General features: G+C 40.0%; 1 protein-coding gene and 1 long non-coding RNA gene across 5 annotated transcripts in view; both read right to left on the bottom strand.

The window, feature by feature from the left end:
* Positions 1 to 350: 350 nt before the first annotated feature.
* LOC140213094 (uncharacterized) lies at positions 351 to 8,532 on the bottom strand. The gene is made up of 2 exons (XR_011890007.1): positions 7,949 to 8,532; positions 351 to 4,562 (listed from the first exon to the last, which is right to left on the bottom strand). It is a non-coding gene; the product is annotated as an uncharacterized lncRNA (long non-coding RNA).
* A 1,627-nt stretch (positions 8,533 to 10,159) lies between these two features.
* The window catches only part of LOC129384048 (uncharacterized), a 31,202-nt gene continuing 20,165 nt past the window's right edge, over positions 10,160 to 21,196 (bottom strand). Inside the window, exons 2-4 of one of the 4 annotated variants that reach the window (XR_008611806.2) lie at positions 13,698 to 13,750; positions 12,946 to 13,106; positions 10,160 to 11,039 (exon numbers count right to left, since the gene is read on the bottom strand). Coding sequence is in view for 1 of the 4 variants with exons in the window: in XM_055069134.2 (XP_054925109.2) it covers positions 10,868 to 11,039; positions 13,698 to 13,750 (225 nt within the window). In the remaining 3 variants the exon portion in view is untranslated. Of the gene's footprint in view, positions 11,040 to 12,945; positions 13,107 to 13,620; positions 13,751 to 21,196 lie in introns of all 4 variants that reach the window. The other 3 variants (XR_011889996.1, XM_055069134.2, XR_008611807.1) reach the window with 3 other exon arrangements.

Here is a 21,196-nt window from a genome sequence, read left to right as displayed (position 1 = left end):
ATTGTGCTGGCCAACTTGGACAACATTTTCTTAGTGCTCACACAAAAGAGGACAAAGTACACATTGAGCATAAATTGCATTGCATGCCCTTGTAACTCTCACTCAAATCATCATAAATTTAACTTGGTGTCAAATACATTAAAAAAAAACGCATACAAAGGTGTAAAACTGAAACAAGCAATTCTTGGCAATTATGATTAGCAATGCGTAACACATGATGCAAGAAGTAGAAAAAAAAAGCCATCAATTTCAACAAAATTTAGTGTTTACAAAACGGTTTGTGCTGAGTGAGTGAAAGTGAAATGTGCTGAAAGCCCATGCAACTTTTGACATTACAAAACATTAAACGATTCCAAAAGACTCATTTTTTATTGCATAAGAGCATCAACAAACATAATTTATTTCACATTTAAATGCCCTGACTGAGCTAATAGGGAGAGGGAGCAATAAAAAAAACGAATGCAGACAATTTATATTTCATTACATGTAGAAATGTAGTGCAATAAACACACAAGGACATTCACACCAATTTCTCGTGCCCCCTCCCCCCCCTTTTTTTGTTGCATTGAAAGGTGCCTAATAATTGAGTAATAGTTAGACTGATTAATGTGTGTAGTGGTAAAGCATAAAAGATTGCTCATTTTGATAGCATGTTCTTTCCACCTTCTTGTACCTTTTCTGTACATTTTTGTGCATTTTTTTACAACTTGCTGAAAAAATTGGGTTCACAAACAGCAATAATATGACCTCACACACATCTGAAAGCACATTCACGCACATGCTGGCAGGCGTAAACCTACAGATTGATGCCGAACAACAAGGAGATATTGGCATTAAAATTTTAAATTCAATTTAACTTGGCTTTACTAGTGATAACATGACAGAACTTCATGTCAACAGCTCACAGCTTTCAAAACTGAGGTGCCTATCAATCAAACAAAAATTATTTCCAGCACTAGCAAAGAGCTCTATACCGTAAGTCAAGGTCCACCCAACAACACAGAAAAGCGAAGATAAAAAGTGAGAAAACAAGGCACCATCAAGGCACCATCAGGGCAAGGCACCATCAAGGCACCACCATGGCACCAAAACTAACACAGAAAGTGCTAATCACAAATGATTCTACGCCAATCTATCTATAACTGCTGGGAGAAGGCAATGTTAATTACTCTCCGAGTTTTGTGCCAGTGATCAAACATTTTAAGTCAGTTATTCAAAAAATAAGAAAACAATATGCTCGCCACAAATACTTATTTTAACAGACACAACTTTTATTCAATAGGAATGTCAATGTAATGTACACGTGACTCACACCCCTGAGTGCATGGCAGATGCACCAGAATGCAAAGATTGCTAAGAAATCACAATCAATTACAGTCAGCATGACAGACACTGGTACTGTAATAAGAGGTGTCTTGGGATGACCTATCTGCCTGTATGTCTATGTCACATAATTATCTAATGAAAGATGCCACATTGGATAGCTCAATGTTAATTACAATGCTTGAGATTCTTTACAAAGCAGAAGAATTTCAGCCCTTATGAAATTGGACTATTGTCATCAGGAGCCTGTAGTGTGACCTAGCACTGAGCCAAAGAATATAATAGCTTCTAAGCCAAGCCATTTGCCTACAAGACATCAGTAGCACTTGAGTTCAACAAAACACAACAATGAAAAAAAATAGTGCAAGAAATTTTGAACTGCAATCAACTTCAATGGCAGCTTTTTTCCTTCTACCTGCATCCCACTACACCACATGGAACACCAAAAGCAAGATGTAGGCATATTTTTTTTACTAATGATGCCTGACAGATACACTTATTGCGATCAGCAAAACATTAAAGAATTGAAGAATGGATCTACTAAAAACTGGAATAACTAGCCTCTGTTATAGTATTGTGTGTTCTAAAACAATTCTTCCATTTAATAACACACATCAGCACAAATACACCTGCGGAGACCGAATATCTCAGAGAAAAATGACAAAAATCTAGCATGCAACTACTGGCAAGAAAACAACATACACTGAATCTTAATTTATTTACACTTCATGCTGTGATCTGTGCTAATGATGCAAGAACATTATGAGAAGCAGGAAGAAGGAGAAAAGGACACTGGACTTAACAATCTGTCTGATCCTGTACCCTCTGGCATCAGTTATAGTGTCTGAAAGCTGGAGTACGGAACCACTAGTCCAACACTCTTCTCTAGCATTAGTCGAGTTCAGTAGTGTCCAGTAAGGCACAGACCCTCTGGATGTTTGGGTAAAAAAGTAAGACAAGCAAAAGTGAGAACTGGCCTATGGACAGTGCAAGGTCATTGTCATTCAAAAGAAAGCTTTGGTCAGTATCCACTTTAGGCTAAAGTGTCTAATGTCAGAGCACGTATCAAATAACCTGTATTTCACCAGACATACCTGAGGCCAGGTTTGAAAGATGGAAATCCTTCAAGAATAAGGTGTTGACTGACCAACGCATTTTGTATCATGTACATTTCAAAACTGACATAAAAAATATAATATACTATATATGCTGCCAGCATTCGTAATGTACTTCTACAAAATTTTCTGTGCACAAGTGTGAAGTGTAATTTGCAATATAGCATCTTCATGAGGGCTGTTTGGTTAGTCTTCCATATAAGCTAAAATAACAGAACTGAAACAGTGCTGCAAAAAGCAATAAAACAAATACATGTACCACAGGATAGCGCTCATCCCATGATATGTGTTTTTCTTTGTGCCCTAGATTGAATTGCACTGTTTCAGCTTATACTGCAGTTTGCACCCTATCCAATTTTCACGTGAAGCACAAAGCTGAAAACAGATAACAAGGCAGTTGTCTATGACTAGAAAATCACACCGAAGGGGTAAATTTTACCCGCAGATCTATTGAACGTGTCGCGAACATGTCCGAAGTAATAAGAAGCGCAAGTTTTTCACATTATAAGGTGAATACATTCGAAGCATTGACATGAGGGCCACCATAATAATAGTAGATTATTCACAACTGAAGGTTATGGTTTGTGCCAATAAAAGTTCACTTGTGAGCCAGCACCACCATATTTATTGTGTTCTATGCAAATGAGGGTAGACGACCTTACAGGGCTACAACACACAGGGCTAAATCTCACATCAGCCTCAGATCAGATTTGATGATTTCACTCAACTTCAATTTCATCCTATAAGGGTGAGATGCTTTCAGGAGACTTCACTTCTCCTTTTTTTTAGGCCATCGGTAACCTCACCTTCATATCACCTCAACCTCATTATTGAAGGTGAGGTCAGGTTCTTTGACCTTATTCTCATTTTGTGAGTATAACGTCGAGTTTTCATTTAAATGCATTTGTATTCCCATGCGTAAAACCATGCAGACATGTATTGATGCCTCTGATACATGTGGCTCAGAGCCAAGACAAAGCAAATATAAAAATTCATGAATACACTTGCTCAATAAGAGGTTTTGGTTGCAAAGCATGCTATGACAAGGTATCTTATGGCTTACGTAAGGTATACATAAATTTGGGCATATTTTGATAAATGTCATAGTTCACATAAGAAAAGCATTGACTGAGTACTGCCAACTCATCAATTTTGGACGGGCAAATGCATACCCAAGTGACTGCAGAAAATTTTGATCGCACAATTCAGCCACATTGGACATTCAATTTCACACGTCCTCAAATGTAGGCTTAAAGTTGAGGTCAAAATTGTGGTCCCCCCACAAACAAATTTAAGATGCCAGCCTCACCTCAACCTCACAATATGCCGCAACCTCATCCAAGTCTGTGAAGTTGAGACTTCATTTTGATCGAGGTTGAGCGGCTACAAAAGACTTCCTCTTTGAAGCTAGTCACGCAGTGCTAATCTTTACAGCAGAAAATATTCACCAGACTGCCCGACACATGTCACATACAAGTAGCACACTGACTCTGTCAATAACCAAGCCTGGTGCCGTCAGCAGTGCATCTAACATGCTTCCATCTCAGTGAGCATGGTTCACATTGTACATAAGAGGTTGCTCAGTTTGAAGGGCACACACCAAAGCTGCATGTGTTCCAAGCCAGGGAGCTCTGGACACAGACTGGTGTATCAGAAAAGGTTGTGAAGAGATCAAGACGGTCATAGTTGCAAAAGAAAGTGAAGTCCTTGCACACACAAAAACACCTGACACATAAAGGTCCCGACGAACCTTTATGTTGTCAGCCCCCCACAGTGCATTCTCTTTAAAATAACCTTTCAATTTTTTTCGCTCCCGGCTGTGAAAGACTGTCTAGTTGTGTATGCATGTATGTTGCAGCAGTTCATTCTGTGTTTTAAACATAGAGCTACAAGTGAGGCATTTGAACAACTCTTGGTACCGATGAGTGAATACGTGGCTGCGAAGGTTGCTTGGGTGTGCAAAGGCACGTGGGCAGTGTGGACACTGGTATGGTTTCTCGCCTGTGTGCGTCCGCAGGTGTGCCACCATGTTGTAGGAGCTCTTGGTGGCATAGCTGCACATCTTGCACAAGCGCACCTTGTCCACGATGGTAAACAACGATGAGGCACCAGTTTTGCTTGTCCCTGGGAGAACAGTGCGCAGGGTGTAAGCAGTACAGAATGTTTCCCACAGCTTGGTGCACTGTGACATTTGATATGCAGTGAAAGGTGCAAGTTTGCATCTAACTTTGGATACAAATACTCTAATTCTCAACCCTAACGAATCCTCAATTGTAACATCCACCCCGCTCGCAATATTTTAGTAAATGAAAAATGTGACACCCTTAGTTGTTCCCTATGATATTTTCATTGTAAGTGAGGAAAGTAAAAATTTTTTATCACTGGAAGAAAGAAAAGATAAAACTACGAGGTTGCTGTAGGGCACTATTTGGACACCGTTTAGGTGGTGTCCAACGATGAGGAATTCCTGCCACTTCAGAGAGCTTCTGCTAACTGCACTACAGCAAAGCAGCACAAGCTTCGAGATATGAAGTTCAAATTTGTGATTGGGGAGGGAGAGGTGAATTTGAACATCACTTATTGCAGTTTTAGTTCTCTATGCAATTCTAATGGAAATGTCATGCATAAATAAATTTTAAGGGGAAAAGGAAGTCGCACTAGAATTGTATAAGTACAGCACCTCTGTGACCTCTGTATTCTGTCTATGCACAGAGATGACATGAGTGATGTAGAGTCAACATCAAATGTTAACAGGAGCATAGGTTCACGAAAATTATCAACTTGTGCTCTGTTAAAGCATGTTGCTTCTAGCTGAATACATCACTGTGTAGGTCACACACATTACTGTGAACTGCTACTCTGAATACGAGGCAATGTGCTCAAGCTTTGCAAGAATCCAGCAAATGCCTTGTTTCCACAAAATTTTGATGCCAACAGCACAAGCCAGTAAAGGCACACTTTCACACATGCACAGGTCCCTGTTTCTCCATTTAGCCATATACTGACTAACTTGCCATCTCTTGGCTCAATGAACAGAAAATGAACAATGCTTCATCCACAGTGGTAGCATATCTGGCAAGGAACAACATGCCAGCAGAGGTGCATAGATGCTATCTGAGAAAGTTAATAAATGAAAACACTTGCATAGTGCAGTCAAAATTGAATTTATGAATGTTGAATAACAAATGGCTTCACAATGCAGAAAATCAATGAAATAAAAGCAGCAATGACAAAGATGGAACAAAAAAGCAAGCCAATTTGCTACACGAAGCAGAAACTGAGCAACAGTGAAGGTAACAGATTAATATGAATATAATGCCCAAAAATGCAAGGAGAACAGGAAATATATCACCAAGTGCTCATTATCCAGTCAATGATATAGTATCAATATGTCTGTTTCAGAGATGCCAAAAAAAGGTACATAGTATATGGTGCTGCACACAACACATGAAGCTGATTATGGCTCACTTAAATTATGTGGCAAGCCCATACATGCCAATATACACTATAGCGCCATTACCCCCTGAAGCACCTGCCAAGGATTTCGCCAAGTTTCGTTGCGCAAAAGCATAGCCTAATGTGCACAATGCCCCGAATCATGTTGTATGAAAAAGGAGTCCTATACTTAAAAGAGCATGCTATACAACTATTTTGTTCACATACTCTCAGAGCACTATAGTTATCCAAATAAGACACCCACATATGATATTCTAGCAGCAGTCAGCAAGTAATGCTGGTAATATTAGGTTAAAAAAATGTTGACAGAGCATAAGCCACCAAGCACTTTTTCCATCAGCCCAGTGCTGCACTCAAAAGATAATGTCACAAGAACCTTGTGGTAACGCATTGGCATAAAAAAAAGTTATGGAAGAAGCCATAAAATGGTTTCAAGTCAGTGTTGACAAGATATCTTAGTGCTTTGTGGTTCTTGAAATGCCATCGTAGGGGCATCTTAGACATCTATACCAGACTCTCCTTTAGTAAGTTTCATAATTAGTAACTATTACAAAAAATATGCTCAATAGTCCATCAGCGTAAGGGCAGGTTTGTGAGAAAGAAACAATACCTACTACAGAAGATGCTGGTGGAAGTACACAAAACAAGAATACTACAATGCAGGTCGAAAGAAACGTAGGAGTGAACACCAGCATCAGTACCTATCTAACTAAAGAGAGCACCAGGAACGTAAACTATAGATTAAAAGATTCTGCAGAATTTCTTATGCCATTTTTCAGAATAGTCTCAGCATAAAGTACTTGTTGACAATTGCAGATTCTTTGGATGAAGCTCACACTGCTTCCAATTCACTCAATGCTGCAGCTACTTCACATTATGTCTGTTGTTCAAACTCTTCAGCTTATGCCAAACGCTTTACCATTGCCCCCTTAGTGTAGCTTTCTTTTAGTGAGTGGTAGGTGGCAAGCTACTCAACTCCAGCCTCCTATGTCAAAGCGCTAGAATGTCTTTAATGATAACCATTCCTGGCACCTTAGCTACCACCGTTTTTATTACCTGGCACTCCAGAACAAATTTTCATAACAATGTAGGTTGGGTGTCACTGAAGCCAATGGGGAAGTATGAAAAAGAAAGTAAATGAAACAGAACTGTCACATTATTTCGGCTCACATGCTTTCCTGATGCCCCCCCCCCCCCCCTTGCCATCTAATAAAATGATGGGCTGACGTTACTGCCCACTATTTTAGAAATGCTAGCAATTTGATTTGCGCCTCTCAATGCAGCACACGTTTTCACAGTCAATACACAGACATGGCACTCCGTACTTCAAGAACAGTCTCAAAACTTGACACCACATGTGTAAGGTCAACAGCACACAACAAAAGCCACCTGTGAAACAAAGGAACAGGTAATTAATTATATGTCATGGTAGGCATAGACTTTTAGATGGAAAGTGAACAGTAAGAAGGTATTGGCATCAAAATTTTGTGCTGTGATAACTTTAACTCAGCATCACTACAGGAGACCACAATAGGATTTCATATGAAACCTTGGCACTTTCAAAATGGATGTAGGTATTCATCATACTAAAATATTTCATAGCACTACTTAAACAGAGTTCAACAATGCAATTCCATGCCCGCTCAACCAACAAAGGAAACACAACAAAGTAAAATGGCAAAGTGCCACGTAAGAGAGCCAAAACAGGAAAGGCTCATTACATGTGTTTGCATCAATCTATTTATAGCCACTGGCAGGAGGTATGTGGTAATTATTAATTAAGATGTCTTAAGATAATAATGAAAAAAAATATGAAAAGAATAGAAAAGACCACTTTTACCCAACAGGAACATTGATGAACAGAATGGAAGAACACAAGCGTATGCAATGCTGTGCATATGTCAGTGCACAACTGATGCACTGAAATGTGGATTATCAAGACATCACAATCACATTCAGCATAAAAGACAGTTTTACTGCATTATGAGGTGTTGTTGAATGACCTGTTTGGCCTTTGAGAGTATTAGGCCATTGAAAGATGCTGCATTGGTTACCTCCATCCATACTACTGCTTGAGGTTCTTCACCAGTCACCAAAATTTCCACACATGGTTGTTTTTCCATCTCCGCCCCAATGAAATGAGACCTTCATCACCGGGGACTTGTACTGTGACCTGGGACTATGCCAAAGAATGGTCTAAGCCAAGACAAGTGGCCACAAGACATTAGTAATGCATCAGTTCAACAAGAACAATGCAAACACTGTCAAACTGCAGTAAACTTCAATGGCAGCTGGTTTTCTTGCACCTCTGTTAGCCTGCGATTGCAGCACAGAATGCCAAATGCCACATGTTGGCATGGTTCTCCTGATAATTCTGAATTTTAACATCACTTTGTTATTTAATACATTATTAGCATTAATTTTTCTAATTTGAGAGGCAAACTTACAAATCATTTCATGTAGTATGCTTAACATAATGATGCAGAATCATTAGTAAGAGCAGGACGCTACAGGAAAGACGCAACAGAATTGGCCTGATCCTGTGTCTTTATAGCGTCAGCTACAAGGTATCAAAACTAGAGTAAAAACCAATTATACTCTATACAGCAGGCAATGCTATTAAAGGTAGAGAGGCTCCTCTCACAGCCCACATTCACAACAATAAAACAGTGTGTCACATATGAGGGAAAGATATGGGTATGCATCATAGCCACTTCAATGTAATGTCGGGTTTCATACTTTTGTGTGGCAAAACATGTGTACGTTACATGGAATATGTTGCAAATCTGAACCTATTTACCACTCATCTAGTGGAGTGATACGTTTGTGCAGTCGGCGGCCACAGCGCACTGCCGGTGCTAACTGCCAAGCATAGTGTGTGGCACACTGGAAGCAAGAATGTGTACAATACAGGGTCAGGCGCAACTTTAAGTCTACATCTTGTAATATCGAAGCAGTTAAACTGTAAAAAGCATTGCAGATTGTAAACTACCTGTACTGCAAAGCATGTGGAGCCAGACTTCTACGACTGCACTACTTGAGTAGCTTCCACAGCATTGTCCACTAAGAATGGGTGCGCAAATAGTTGAAATTTTGAATATGGATCAATTAGTTTTTGTTATTTGATTCATATTCAATTAGACAATTCGCTATTCAAAGTTGTTGAATATCCATGAAATTTATTTCGAATATATATGGCAAACACTTATAGCAGTCTCAAAGGAGACAGAACGAGGAGTGTGAGGGCTCTTCCAAATGATTCTGCTGCAGGAGCACTGCTGATGTTAGACAGAGCTCAAGTTCATGAGCACACAGTGAGCAGATAACTCCTGGCAAATAATTTCCAGTCATTCAATAACAAAAACTGCCTAAAAGCGAGCCAATATACAAATTTGTTCCGAGTTCTTATTTGGCCAGTCTCACAATGTTTGCATCCCTTTAAAACAATGTGCAGTTGTGTAGTATCACAACTCTCTAATTCAATGAATAGAACACTGTACATGTAGTAAAAAGTTGTTCCCGTTATTCATTACGGTTGTTGCTATTGTGCCCCAGATAACTGAAGCAATTGTTTGACATTTACAAGCTCTTCAGTTCATTGGATCTCTAATTATAAATGGATTACATGCCTGCATCAATGTATACAGGCTTGACCTTTTTTCCTAACTAGCTACATACAAGCTTTGTATTTCATTTTAACTTAGATATGAGAAAATATTATATATATTCGACTGAATATTCGGTGGCCACTTTTCTTGAATACATGTATTCAATTCGAACACCCCTACTGCCATGTGTAAAATGGTGCATGGTGCGAATTCATTCTCTAGCATTAGTCGGCTTGAGGGGTTTCCAGTCATGCATAGACCCTCTGGCTATTCGGGTAAAACAATAATATAACCAAAGTGCGAATTGGCCCATGCTCAGTGCTAGGTCATGGTCAATTTACCAAAAGCTTTGTTTAAAGTTCACGTACACCTTACGAGGCTAAAGTAAAAAGGCACACAACATGACCAAGTATCTTGTTTTTCACTAAAGACATAGGGGTCAGGTTACAAACATATAGACACTCAAAGCCTAGGGAATCGGTTGACCTATTTTATACTATGTACATTACAAAACACATGTCGAATCTACTGTCAGACTTCACATTATTTCACTTGTACAAGTGAAAACCTGCTAACTATTTATGTGAAGTGAAGTTTACAATTAGACTGTTTGCACGTAGACCACAAAGTTCAAGATTAGTAATGACAAGTAGACTGTTTGTAACTAGAAAATCCCACCGGAGGGATAAATTTTATTCAGAGATCCTTTGAATATACTACAAACATAACCAACAGCTGAATCTTCATGGCACTGACATGAAGAGTGCAATATTTTTTGAGCACCGTAACAAGTTGAGTAGCTTCATGAATGTTCAACAGATTTTCTCTTTACAGCTAGTCACGCAATGCTTAGTTTACAGCAGCAAGGTGTGTCTGCCATGTATATCACATCCATGCAGCACACCGACTCTTCTTTTCATTAATAATCAACTTGGTGCTACCAGCAGTGCAGGTCAAATGCTCGCATCTCGCTGAAAGTGGTTCACACAGAAAACAGAAGGCTGCCCAGTATGAGAGGTGCACATCACAGCTTCTTGTACTCATGACAGAGTGCTAAGTGTCACATCCTGTATATCAGAAAAGGTCCTAAAGAGACAGGATCCAGCTGCTGCAGGAAAGGAATGGTGATCCTTCACTTGCAAGCACCTCACACTCTTTGTTACCAATAAATGTTTTTCGTGTAGCTGAGTGCACTCTCTCTTTCAATCACTTCTTTGTTCTCAGCTCTGGAAGACTGTCTACTTGTGTTTGCGCATATGGTACAGTAGTTCGTACTGTGTTTTACAGCTACAGTGGCAAGTGAGGCAGTTGAACGTCCCTTGGTTCCGATGGGTGAATGAGTGGCAATAAAAGTTCCTTGAGTGTTCAAAGGCTCGTGGACAGTGGGGACACTGGTATGGTTTCTTGCTTGCGTGATTCTGCAGGTGCAACACCATGCTGGGGTAGCTGATCGTAGCATATCTGCACAGCTTGCACAGGTGCATCTTTCCCAGGGTAGTGAACAGTGATGTGGCCTTGACACCAGTCTTCCTTGGCCCTGAAAAAGCAACACACAGGGCATTAAAAAAAGAAGAAAGACTGCGCATGGCTTGATGCACCATGAGAGACAGCACAAGATGAAATGACGTGCAGTGTAAGGCGCAGCTGTGCGCGTCACTATAGCTACACATGCCTTTATGAGCTTTGTTTACACACTAAGGTGAGATGACTGATTTAGCCAGCATTAACGCTTATGGGGGCACAGGCTAACGAAAATTGTGAACTCTTGCTCTGGTGAAGCATGCTGCTTCAAACTGAATCGACAACTATGTAGGTCACACTGACTGCTGCAGAAAGAAAACTCTGAATACGAGGTCATGTGGCCAGGCTTTGTGGGAATCCAGCTTTTCCGCAAATCCTGCATCTCATAAAACTTTTGATGCTGACTGTACAAGACAGTGGAGGCACATCTTCACATATGCACAGGTAGCTTTATGGTCCCTGCACTCCATTTAACCATATACTGACTAACTCACCATTCCTTGGCACAACATAGAAAAGATAATGTACTGAGTAAAGCTGCATCCACAAGTATAGCATACCTGGAAAAGAGCAACACACCAGCAGATGTGCATAGATGCTATCAGAAAAAACAAGCAATGGGAAGTGTTTAGATTGTGCAGTCACTGGTGGATGCATGAATGTTGCATAAGAAATGGCTTCACAATGCAAATAAGCAATAGAAGAAAAGCAGCTAGGCGACACAGCGACTCAGCAACAACATAAACAAAACAATAGGCAAGACAATTGCAGCATGAAGCAAAAACTGAGCAATGGTGAAGGTGACCAGTTAATATGAATGTAACGCCGAACAATGCAAAGGAGGACAGGAAATCTGTCACCAAGTGAACATTCCGTTTCCCAGATGCTCAAAAAAGGCCCATATAGTGAACCTGTGACATTGTTTCTGGTTCACACACATTATGTAGTAAGTGTGTACATACAAATGCTCCAAAGCACCATCACACCTTGTGGCCTCTGCCAACACACAAATCAGGCACAGGTGAGCACCTGGAGTCTCAAAACATGACACCATGTGCAACACCCATACCAAGCTTTAAAGCATATTGTTCTGCACTCACATACATGCAATGCATCTGAAGTCACATATACAAAACGAAAAAGCGACAGTGCAATATTGTATAATGCAGCAAAAGTATGACAAAACCATGTTTGAATATGAATGCCGTATGTACCCGCATAAGGGGCGTGCTTTCTTTTCTTTCTTTCTTTCTTTCTGTTTTGTATTTTGACAAGGGCGGCCTTTACATAGCGGCACTTTATCGTAGTCCAAGTTTTTCGCCATGCGTGATCCCCTTGATCACGATGTAACAAAAGAGGAAATGCTATTGTTTTCACAATTTCTTTGTTTCTATGAGGTTCACTTTCTGTATGGACCACAGACACATATACATATTTTTTTGAACAATGAAACTGTGGCCAACTCCATGCTTGCTATGCTGCTTTGTGTACACCACAAGCTTTAGCTTGAATGGTGTACCGTACGCTGTGAGACACTTTCTGCTAGCAGCTTCGTGCAACAATATGACTGGTCAGACAAGCTCTAACCACGGCGCCGCTTATCTTTTGAAATTTCTTCTGCTCTGTTTTTTTTCGTGAAATTTTGGCTGGAAAGTGAGGGTGCAGCTCTTACACAAGTGTGGCTTTTACTTGAGTATATACGGTAACTGATCATTGACTTTTACACATCAGGAAAGTTCATTATAAAATTAAAAAATAAAATGTGTTATTAAAAAAATAGAGCTACCCTCTAAGGTATAATTTTCTGCATTGTCATTTTCTCAAAAACATTTCACTTTACGTCAGCTTCACTAGAGTGACTGATGCACTGAATATGTGTAAAGAACAGAACTTGGGGATTAGCGTTGGATAACTGCTCCAACCTCGATAGCTGCTACAGCACTGCACCAGACAGGAACATTTTCTTGTATTTAATTTTTTTTTTTTCAAAAGTGACTTGATCCAGAATGACTGTCTAAGCTTGAGGGCTGGTAGTGGCTCAAATTCACCCCAGGTTCATTGTAGCAAGTCCTGGCATTTCAAGCTGAAAAAAACAAACACACACAAATCTTTGAGATTTAACTAACTGTTCCCCTAACAGAAAACTTAGCTATAGATTCAAAGACAGCAAGTAGTTCAGGTTGGCACATATCTACAAATAGCTTTTGCTTCAATGCGATGGAAGTGGAGGTTAATCCATCAGAATTTGCAAGCCAGTCAAGAGACCTCTGTCAGGCCACGGCAACCCCCTGCTATTCCCGATGTTTACAGCCAGGCCTCTTTCTGGCTTGATGGAATCCTCGTGTTTGCCTAGGAGCAACTAAGACTTACTTACAACAATTCAAAGTATCACTGGGGACCACTGCTTCTAGCACCTCTATAATAATCACACATCAAACCCCAGTAGTGCCTGCTTGTGCTTCACTGTGCTGTTGGCTTGTTAAGAGAATGTATCGTTTGCTTGCTGCAAAAGAATTTATCATTTCAAGTGCTCATGCATTGCCAATCATCAGTAAAGGCCCTCCCTTGAAGAAACCTTGTTACAACATCCAACTCGCCATTAAGGTAGTATGCATGCCTGTATGCACAAGCTCCTCATTGAAATCTAGGTTTCAATGCAGGCATCAGCTCTCACCGATTGCCTTGCAGTAGACCAGCAGCAGCGAGCATGGCACCACAGGCCTGGTGCTGGAACATGAAACACACACATAAAGAAACACTTCCTAAACTTTAATAGAAAAATTTAATTGTGGGACTTAGTGTGCCGAACCTATACAGTGAGTTAAAAGGAGGCTTGTCATAGTGGAGGCCTCTAGGTTAGCAGAAACATTTCAGTGAAAGAGCTAAAGTTCAGAGGGCAAGGAGAGATACACGTTTCATCAGTAAAGGTAACAAATGTGTTATTCAGAGTGAAATTCCCAGCCAGTGGCCGGGAGCTACACATAGTCACTGACAAGAGTAGGAGGACTTAACATCATTTTGACATAGGTGGCAGCCTCTGGCGCCAGGCATTAAGCATAAAAGCATCCATTAAGCATAGAAGAAACAGAGGCATGGCTGTAACATCAGTCATATGAGGCAGCTCAAGCTGGAGGAGGTCAGTTAGAGACTCAGTGATGGCAGGTCAACTATCTGTTACCATGCACCCAAAGCACAGTACACAAGCATTTCTGCATTCTGACTTTATCAGAACGCAGCCTTTGCAGCCAGAATTTAACCCATGATTTTATGCTTGCAATAGAACATAGTCACTGATCCAAAGCAACAGGCAAACCTTAATAAAGAAAAACAGTTATAACACTGGCACCATAGTGCTTAAGCAAATACTGCTGACCACAGCGAGAAGTATACACCGAAGTTTTTGTAACTGGAAACCACTGAATATGTTCCAAGCTTCGTGATACTCCTTGCACATGAGGTTTAAAGCAATAGCCAGTAAGCAATGAGGCATATGATCACGCCATATGCACGACTTACCTAGCTGAAACTTGCATGTTAATGCTGTTTTATTTACTTAATCCTCACAGCTCCATCTAAGGTGCAACCTAATAGGGGGATATGAAAGCCAAATTACATTTTCTGAGCTCAAGTGAATTAAAAGTTTCAGGAAGGAGAAAGAATGCTCAAATGTCTATATTACTTCATTTTGCACGTACCAGGCAACGCTACGAAGGCTATGGAGAATTATCTCGCTGCTCACATGTGCAACCAAAAAATAGTGTGACACATATGAAAGAAAGATATAGGCACACATCGTGGGATTCAATGTAAAATTAAGTTTCATACTTTTACTTAGCAAAATATTATGTATTTATTGCAGGGAAGGCGTCGAAGATCTGAACTTATTTAGCACCAAATGAACAAAGTTACAGGTTTCCTAGACGAGCAGCCACAGTGCATCATATGCTCTAGCAACTATAACATAGGCCATATACTGGAAGCACGAATGACGCAAGTAATATGTAATCTGACTTAACCTTATGACCACCATAAGCTGTAGTAATGTACAAAGTATTTATTTTGTAAAAAGGCATCGCAGGTCAAGGATATCCACGCTGTGAAACTCTTGCAATTTGATGTCTACGACTGCACTACTTGCCTAGCTTCAGCAGTGTTGCCTGCTATGCATTAAATGAACTATACAAACTTTCATGTCCCTTGCAAGTAACATACAAGAAGCTTAGATATTAGCAGAGTTAGTAAGCTTAAGACAAAGCTTTAGGAATATCTTATGCAGCCTATTCAAATATGTGTAAAGGACAGAAATGCTGTTGTAAGATAACCCCTTGGCCGATTTTTATGAAATTTGTTGCAGTTGAGAGAGAAAGTTAAATTCTAGTGACTGTTGAAGTAGAATTTCAATTTAGGGCTTAAACTTTTCTACAAATATCGCCAAAAATTGGTGTTTGAAAAAGATAGAATTACTAGGTTTACAAAACCACAAACTCTGCACCAAGAAATGATGTCACAGTTCTGTAAACTGCATCTGTAAGAACATCCAAAGCTGACAAATTTGATGGATTAATGTATATCTTGCATGAATTTGTTACAACGTTTAGAAGGGTTTTGCAAAAGTCGTACTCATATAGGAGCAGTATTTAATGCCCATGTAGTATGATACATCAGTTTTGTCCGCTTTGGATGCACTATTAGATGCAATTGACAGATTTGTGATATCACTTCTTGCCAACAGAGCGATAATGGTGATGAAATATTTATCGGTGTTATTGGCGAGCATAATTGAATGCACCCATCACATCACAAGAAAGTTTATCTGGCCAGCACAGAAGTGCCGACAACAAAAATTTCTCAGTTACAATGATTTAAATTTATGATGTAAATATAGTCACTGGTCAAAACTCTCTTAGAGAACTGTGCACAGATTTTAGAGTTTTAAAAAATTCAGTCAGTATTTAAAAATTATTGCCCCTATTTCTGCCATATGAGTAATTACCATAAACGTTGTGCGTTAGAAGTTAATTAGGTTTTTATTATTAAATATGCATTTTGTGTGGGTTTCTTTCTGGCCTTTAATGCAGCCCTGGTAATAAAATGTATGTCAAAACATCACCTGCACTGCTGTCACATTGCAATTTTTAAAAGCCTGTTAACTATAAAAATAAAATCACCTTGTATAGTGGAATATACAGAGAACAGACACCAAAAGGCAAAAAGGCCAGGAAGAACAAGAAAAGATCACCACAAAACCAAAATGTCTTGCACAGTAGTACAGGTCACCTATTGCACAATCAGTGCCATAAGCCCAAGGTCGTCTGTTTTGTGTGTGTTCCGGTACATCTGCATGCAGAACTGAATACATTTAGTTTAAAGTAAGCGCCCCATGTATATTGAAACTACGACCACAGAATTTCTTCATTAGTGGGCACGGCGAAACGGCTCCAACCATGCCACTGACCCACTGTGTTGTACCAATCTTGTTCCAAGCTGTTTGTTATTTCAGTACAAACTGCATGCAACTGCCACAGTTAATTCTTAAACAAGCTAGCAGCCTCCAAACTTTATTGTGTTAACTGTGCTTTCCAACTCAACATAGGTGGAAAAGCATTAACTCGAGAGTCATGGGCGCAGCCGAAGATTACTCTACAAGGAACCCCTTTCACTGCAGGAAATTTGAGTAACAGTAGGGGGAATGAGAAGAGAGAGATCAACTTTGTTTACTAATGGCTCTTTGTTCAAGCTGTCGGTGATGGTACCCACTTTTCATAACTGTACTGATGCTGAATTCATCATTTTCTCTGCAATAGTAGTTGTACTTTGGCATAAAACAAATGATGTGAGGTCTCTAGCAGGTTACTACCATTTTAGATTGATTCAATGGCTCTTGTAGTAATTCTTCAAGAATGCCTGATAATACCCTTGTAATAAATGTAAAAGTTGCACAGAGGTCAAGACTGCTTGGCTGGAAAGCAACTTTCCAGGGTTGCTAATTATAGAATTTTGAAAACTAGATACATTTCATATGGTTTTAAGGTCCCTCATCAGCTTACATGACACGGCTGGATATTATATACAACTGCCAACCTTCACTGAGAAGAACACAGACTTACAGTCTTTTTGCTTATCAGTACCTAACAAACCACCTCATTGTCTTTCAACTTCAAAATCTCTTATTTTGCACAGCTTTCTCTTTTCAAAATGTTATACATGGATTGCAGTGTACTCTAATAAAGATTTCTGCTGTACAAATCACAGCACAGAACTAAATTTCTTGCAACTACCAGTGCTATTAACAGACATTTCACAGCAAAAGGAGTCTCCCAAACTTGGAACACAGTCATGAAAAACAAGGCACCTTTTCAGCACATCTACTCATACAAGTTGGGACCATTTCATGCAATCAACGGCTTTATCACCGAAATAGTCATGTAGAGGTTGTGTCACTGAAGTGATATAGCAGCTGATTGTGTGAAAGCTGGCTAATGATGAGGCTAAGATATCTTTCAGCTTACTAAATATTTTTTTTTGAGCATTCATGTCTCAGAGTATACAACTCCGCAAGGCAGCTTCCACAGCAACGAAGATGACACTTTTTAATTGCCACAGGCATACTGGAACTTGTGGATGTTATACAACTTTCCAAAAATATAGTACCTCAGAGTTGCCTAGTTGGGGCAAATGCGCGCACCTCTCACAACACCAGAGTTCCACTTCTTGCCCTTCCCAGATACTTTGTGATTGCAAAAGCCCAATGTATTGGTGTTATCTATACAGAAGTTGGTAAAACTAAAATTCCATGGAACAGTTTATTCATGTGCAACAAGAGCCGTGAAAATGTTTACAAGTCAGTGTTGCGCGAGTGGCACACATCCTCACTTCCGACATGGTGGACTGGTACAAGAAGACTATATGATTTTTGAGTGAAGCTGAAATTCAAAAACTTCTTATGAAACATTGCTTTGGAGAATTCAATCATAAAATAACCCACACCCACTTTTTTTGGTAAGATACCAATTACCACAGCTAACACAATTAGCATAATCAATTCGGATACTGGGTCAAAAAAGGTTATTTCAACGTTCAGCAAAGTACAGTTACGCCTGAATATAACGAACTTCAATATAATGAAATTCTTGATGTAACAAAGTGTAACTTTTCATAACCTCTTGTCCATATAGAACACCATGTGATTAGAACCTCAATATAACGAAGTGAGTTTGTATGCGATTTCAATATAACGAAACTTCGCTTCTGCAGCAAAGGAATGCCGAGACAATAAATGTAAACTTCCGCGGACGCAGATGGTCAAATGTTTCAATTACAAGTGGCTGCTTGCAAACACCTCTCAAATCGCGCGCGGCGCGACAAGAGCGACCGCCGAAGTGAAGCCGCATCACATTCCATATAAAGTCCAAGTGCGATAAGATCCTATCGCGCTCCGCGCACTTCGTGCTCCAGGCGAGAGCGAAAACGTGTGAGAGTGAGACAAGATGGTGTCTCGAATGTCGCCTTGCCGCGCGAGCAAAGGGAAAGAGGGGGAGGGGAGCGAGCTCGCGGTAACGCGATCAAGCGCGCGCAAGGGGCGGAGGAAGTTGACGCCCGTCGCAATTCCTGACGCGCATCTCGGCCGTGGCTGCGCATGCGCACAAGCGCGGCTGAGCGCATACGAAGCCGCGCACCATGCTTTAGAGGTGTGCAAAGAGTGGGCGTGCCGAGACAGCGTGGCATCATGTAACCTGTCTTCCCGTGCGTTTAGTGTTGAAGGTTGCGTAACCTCGAGTTTCGGTGACCCGTTGGAGCGAGGGGCAGACGAAACATTCGCTCCCCGCTGCTGGCGCTTTTCATGATAGCGTCGTCCGAGTGCGGACGGCGCTATCAGCCGCGGGGGCGGAATGCACGCGAGAGCGTGGCTTAATTCGTACCGCCTATACGAAGATATCGTCGACGTGGCATGAACCCGTATCATTCATCGCCGACTCCTAAATTCATCAAAATGAATTGTTTTCTCATTCAAATTTGCTTTTTTCGATTGCCCAATAATTTGGAAAATTCTGCGGCCCCTTTCCGTGTAAGAAAAATCGATCGGTGACAGCACTTGTTTGCACAAAAGGTCGAATTTCAATATAAAATTTCTGCATACTGAAGCGAATTGCCAATTTTACCTATTTCGTTATATCGAGGTTTAACTACTGCCATTAAATACAACTTGAATTTAAAATCTGCAAACATGTTACTACAGCAGAAACCGAATTTAGCTTGCTTTGGAAAATGCAGCGGGCATAAACGCCCCAAACACACAGCCCTTAAAGCTTTAAAAAATCTCAGCAGCACCAGTTTACAAAAGCATGGCCATCAAAATTTTCTGATTAAGATGTAAAATCTATAGTTGGGTTCTTTTCATTGTGGATGCTGGTTTTTGCATTTAAAATTTTTGTTCTGATAATTTTTTTTCGTGCTATTACGCAAGTACTCAATTTTCGCATGCCACTGTCAAACATGTTTTTTCCTTCACACTTGCATTATGTTACACCTAAACATGTGAGTAATGTTACTATCCATCTTGGAGCATCCGAAAGGTAAACAGTGCAAGAAAATCTTTTGAGAACAGGTGTCCGAGGGGCAGCCTAAATTTTAGTATCACACATAAAAGCTTTGCAATATTGCCACATACAGTTGCGAGCAAAAGTCTGAAAACCATAGTTACAACTTATTACATAAAAAGTTTTTGTTCGTAGTTTAGACATGAAGGCTGAAATGAAGTGTTACAGCCTGCCTGTGCCTGTTGAACTAATGCAATCCACTGATACAATTCCAAGTTGCACAACTCTGATAAAATAAATTTTCAATTTTCACTGATGCCATGGTCCTGGACTTTTGCTTGCGATTATACATTGCCAAATACATACACTGACCAATGACTATAACACTTGCTATTGGGTCCCAGGCACCATCATCTACTCTCTTATAGATTTTCATTCAAGGTACATTACCCTTCCCCAAGACAAAAATTCTAAGCGTAGCATCACTGGTTATGATTCAGAGTCAAGATAGGAAATATTAGCCAATTTTATATGTATGAACTTGAGCCTTTTGTTTAGGCTTTCCATATTGAACATTTAGCAAACCTACAGCCGCAACCATCAAAGTTTAATTTAGGAGGAGAAAACTGTAAACTGCCATTGAATTGCTCAGCATGCAGACCATCACAAAAGCAAATGTTCCAAAGTAAACATGCTGACAATACCTGCTTTTATTTGTTTCGTATGCTTTTATTCATGCATGTGTCACACGATCGTTATACGACTTGAAAATTGCTTCAAAGAACATACAAAATGTCACTAGTACATGCAAGCAAATGATTTAGACAATGATGCAGCTCAGCAGTAAATACAGCCAATCTTATAAACTGTACATACTGACTTTTCAGATCAACATATGGAGAAAATGTGTGTCAGAAATCAAACTTCTTGTACACAACAACTTCAAAATATCACAGTGGCGATTGTTCAGTAGCCGCTTTTCTACACCACACACACATGCCAGTCCACCTCTTATTTAGCTATCACAAAAAAAAACGATGAACCTGAGCATATTTTGGTTTTGTACCTGAACCTGCCCAGTACAATGACCTGTGTTGTGCAAATCAAGTGGAAAGATTTTCTAACTATATCAACATATTTATTTGTTTATCAGTACTGCAGCAGCACCAAGAGATATCAAACAGTCTGTTCGATAATAAATCATTTGTATCACAGCACCACTGTGTAAATAGTATGTTCAATGACTTATGCACCTACAACAATTGGAAAGCTTTTACCAAAAATACCAACACATTTATGTGTGTATCAACAGTATCAAAGCAGCTCAAGTAGACATAACAGTAAATTCTAAAGTATCGAGCAGCACTAGATATAAGAACAAATGTTCAACTGCTTATGTGCTCACAACAACCAGAATGCACTCTCCCAAATACCAACATGTTTTTGTGTGTATCAGTACCACCATACACAAACATCAGTATCACAACAACACAACTAGATATTAAACAGTGTATTATCTCCGCAATGGAAATAATTAGCAGGTTTTTCACAGAGCCCCAAGTGCAAAAATAGCTGCAGTAAATAACTTCAAGTGACAGACAGCAAAAAGGTAAGGGCATTGACAGCAGAAGATCAG

Source organism: Dermacentor andersoni, chromosome 9 (genome assembly GCF_023375885.2).
Source record: "Dermacentor andersoni chromosome 9, qqDerAnde1_hic_scaffold, whole genome shotgun sequence".
Lineage (NCBI taxonomy): Eukaryota > Metazoa > Arthropoda > Arachnida > Ixodida > Ixodidae > Dermacentor > Dermacentor andersoni.
This window is presented reverse-complemented; position numbering and strand designations above follow the sequence as displayed.